This window comes from Pseudochaenichthys georgianus, unplaced genomic scaffold (genome assembly GCF_902827115.2).
Source record: "Pseudochaenichthys georgianus unplaced genomic scaffold, fPseGeo1.2 scaffold_881_arrow_ctg1, whole genome shotgun sequence".
NCBI classification, from domain to species: domain Eukaryota; kingdom Metazoa; phylum Chordata; class Actinopteri; order Perciformes; family Channichthyidae; genus Pseudochaenichthys; species Pseudochaenichthys georgianus.
In genome coordinates, this window is record NW_027263418.1 from 6,832 (window position 1) to 9,818 (window position 2,987).

Genomic DNA, 2,987 nt, shown 5'->3' on the forward strand with positions numbered 1-2,987 from the left:
CTTCAATTTTAGGAAGCAGGTGAGAGCCACTGGGTATTTTGAAGTAACAACCTCAACTTCAAGGTTTGTTGTGAGCAGCTCCCACCCGACCCAGAACTTCATGTGGTGACGCAGCACCTTCGGAGATGCTATGGGAGATAATTTGTTATGGATGCAATACCTAAAATTGCATTATATCAAAACTTTAAATTTGAGCAGTAAAACTTGCAGGAATATCAACGGTTAACCCATGCATAGATTTGTATTTGTACACCAATGTGTGTGCATATTAATTTTCATCAGAACTGCCATCTCTTCAGCTGCACTACAGCTTTAGCAGTCATTACACAAGTAACTAGTTTAAAATAGAGATGTAATAAAAAGTGTTACCTTCCTCTATGAATTGCCTAAAAAATCCAGAGACGAGACTGACTTTCTCCAATGGAACGGCGTTGTCCTCGTCCTCATCGCTGTCACTTTGGGCTGTGGCCAGTGGATGTTCTGGATCACAGTCTATAGGGGATCAAATACAAACGTGTTCTTTGCTAAGATTGAAGCTCATGTTATATGCTACAGAATTATCTTAAAATTGTAAAGCATTGATTTAAGATCTACACACCAGTGTAAGAGCCCCCAACAAATGAAATTGCATGATAGTGTTTGCAAACAAATCCCTTGAATAACATAAATCCAATAAAGAAAATGGTACTTACCTGTGAGTTCAGCTCATCATTTTTCTCTCTTGGAAATAATATGGGGTGGACATCTGGCCTATTTGAAACAAGCGGCCCGATTCCCGTTTCTTTAAGGCCTTTGCAAATCTGTTTGATAGGCTGCCTAACACGGAGAAGTACCTGCAAAACAAGTAAAAGAAACAATCAAGCTGAGACACTAATAGCCTTGTAGAGGGTAACGGGGTACAGAGTCGCTTAGATAAGCGGGGAGTGCATCTGACGAAGAGATAGGTTGTTGTGCTCCCTATCTCTGTTTCTTATCCTATATCTAATGGCGCGTTTCCACTGCACTCGGTTTGGTTTGGCCTTATTAGGTCTGGCTCACTTTAATGCTGCGTTTCCATTACAGTTTAGGAACTGGGGTAGTTACTATAGTAACGCAGTGTAGGCGGGGCGATCAGCTTGTTGGCGGGCGGAGCGACGCTGCATACAACTGCCGTGAGGTCATCTTCAATGCGACACAACTCACACAACAACAATGGAGCATGTGGAAGCCATCGTGTCCTTGCTTCTTGGTATGTGGTTTTTTATCACAGCAAGAAGGAAAACTTTGTTTCGGAAAAGGCTGCTTATAGCAAGACGGAATACAGAAGAAGCTGAGGGGAGACTTATGGCAATCGTACAACGCGGCAGAGACTACTCCAGGACGACTCAACGACAACGCTACTCGGTAAGCTAACGTTAGCTAACTAGCAATGTGTTTCACGCTCACTATACGACCAAAGTGTTTTACGCTCATTATATGACAAAAGTGTTTCAAGTATTTAATTAATAGTAGCTACCACTTTTACGTATTCAAATATGTATGCTTTTGTTTGTGTATTTCAGAAGTTGGGTTGCCACCGCAGACCATGTGTTTGGATGCTTGACCGAGCAACCGAGTGGTGGGGTGTGATTGTTCCATCTTTCACACACACTTAATGGGTGGAGAACTTCAGGATGTCTGAGGAAACCTACGTCTACCTGTGCAATAAACTGCGGCCAGCGATGGAGAGACAGGACACACCATTCCGCGAGTGTATACCTTTAAGTAAAAGGGTGGCCATCGCACTGTGGAAGCTTGCGACCGGCTCAGAGTACAGAAGCATTGGACATATTTTCGGAGTGAGCAGGACTACTGTGTGCCGGTGTGTGCAAGACTTCTGTGCTGCTGCAGAGGCGTTGTTAGTACCGGAACTAATTCGTTCACCAGACCGGCAGAAGTTTGCAGAAATGGCTGCCTACACTGAGAACAGGTGGGGGCTCCCTCAGTGTGTAGGTGCTATTGATGGATCACACATACCCATCTTGGCACCACAGGAATACCACTGTGACTATTTCAACCGGAAAGGTTGGCACTCCATCATCCTTCAAGGAGTTGTAGATGGAAAGGGACATTTCTGGAATGTGTTTGCAGGAATGCCTGGGAGCATGCATGACGCTCGGGTTTTGAGGCTGTCCTCATTGTGGGAGTTGGCCAGTCGTGGTAACTACTTTCCACCTTGCACCAGGGACATTGGTGGGGTGAATGCTGGCTATTACATCCTGGGAGACAATGCCTATCCCTTGCAAAGCTGGCTCATAAAAACGTTCCCTGACAATGGACAGCTGACAGCAGAACATGTGGTCTACAACAAGAACATTTGCAGCGCACGGGTAGTGGTAGAAAACGCTTTTGGTAGACTGAAGGGAAGGTGGCGTTGCCTCATGAAAAGAAATGACTGTGATGTGAAACTTGTTAAATCCATGGTGCTGACATGCTGTGCTCTGCATAACCTCTGCGAGAGTCATGGAGAGGCCTATGATGATGGGTGGGATGCACCAGCAGTAGCGGAGCCTGGGGTAGCAGTGGCTCAAGGTGCAGAGGAGGAGGGCACTGAAATACGACAGGGTTTGATGCGCTACCTGAATAGCTAAATATTCATTGTATACAGGAAACTTCAATGTTTTGGTTCATAATCATAATCAGTGATATACATTTCTTGTGTTTGTAATTATAAACACGACATTGAAAGATTGTGGGCCATTAAGGCTAGTGCCATTTGTTTTGTTTTTATTATTACTACATTGTATTGAACATAAATACATCTTTTTTTCTCTTTCACATGTGTTTGTCAAATGATTTAAACAAAAAAATGTTATCAGAATTGACTATTTAGTAAATATTTGATTTTCAAGCACCAGTAAGTACTTAATAAGAACATTTGAGCAAATATGAAAGTAAACAAATACAAATGATCTCTTATCCCCCTTCCCTTTCTGTTTTTTTCTAAATACCCCCTTCCAGTTTATTTG

General features: G+C 43.2%; 1 protein-coding gene across 1 annotated transcript; it reads left to right on the forward strand.

Moving 5' to 3' along the window:
- Positions 1-1,167: 1,167 nt before the first annotated feature.
- On the forward strand, positions 1,168-2,727 carry LOC117444672 (uncharacterized). Its single transcript, XM_034080100.2, has 2 exons — positions 1,168-1,383; positions 1,542-2,727. The coding sequence occupies exon 2, from the start codon at positions 1,653-1,655 to the stop codon at positions 2,607-2,609; it is 957 nt and encodes a 318-aa protein (XP_033935991.1). The 5' UTR covers positions 1,168-1,383; positions 1,542-1,652; the 3' UTR covers positions 2,610-2,727.
- The last annotated feature ends 260 nt before the right edge of the window (positions 2,728-2,987 follow it).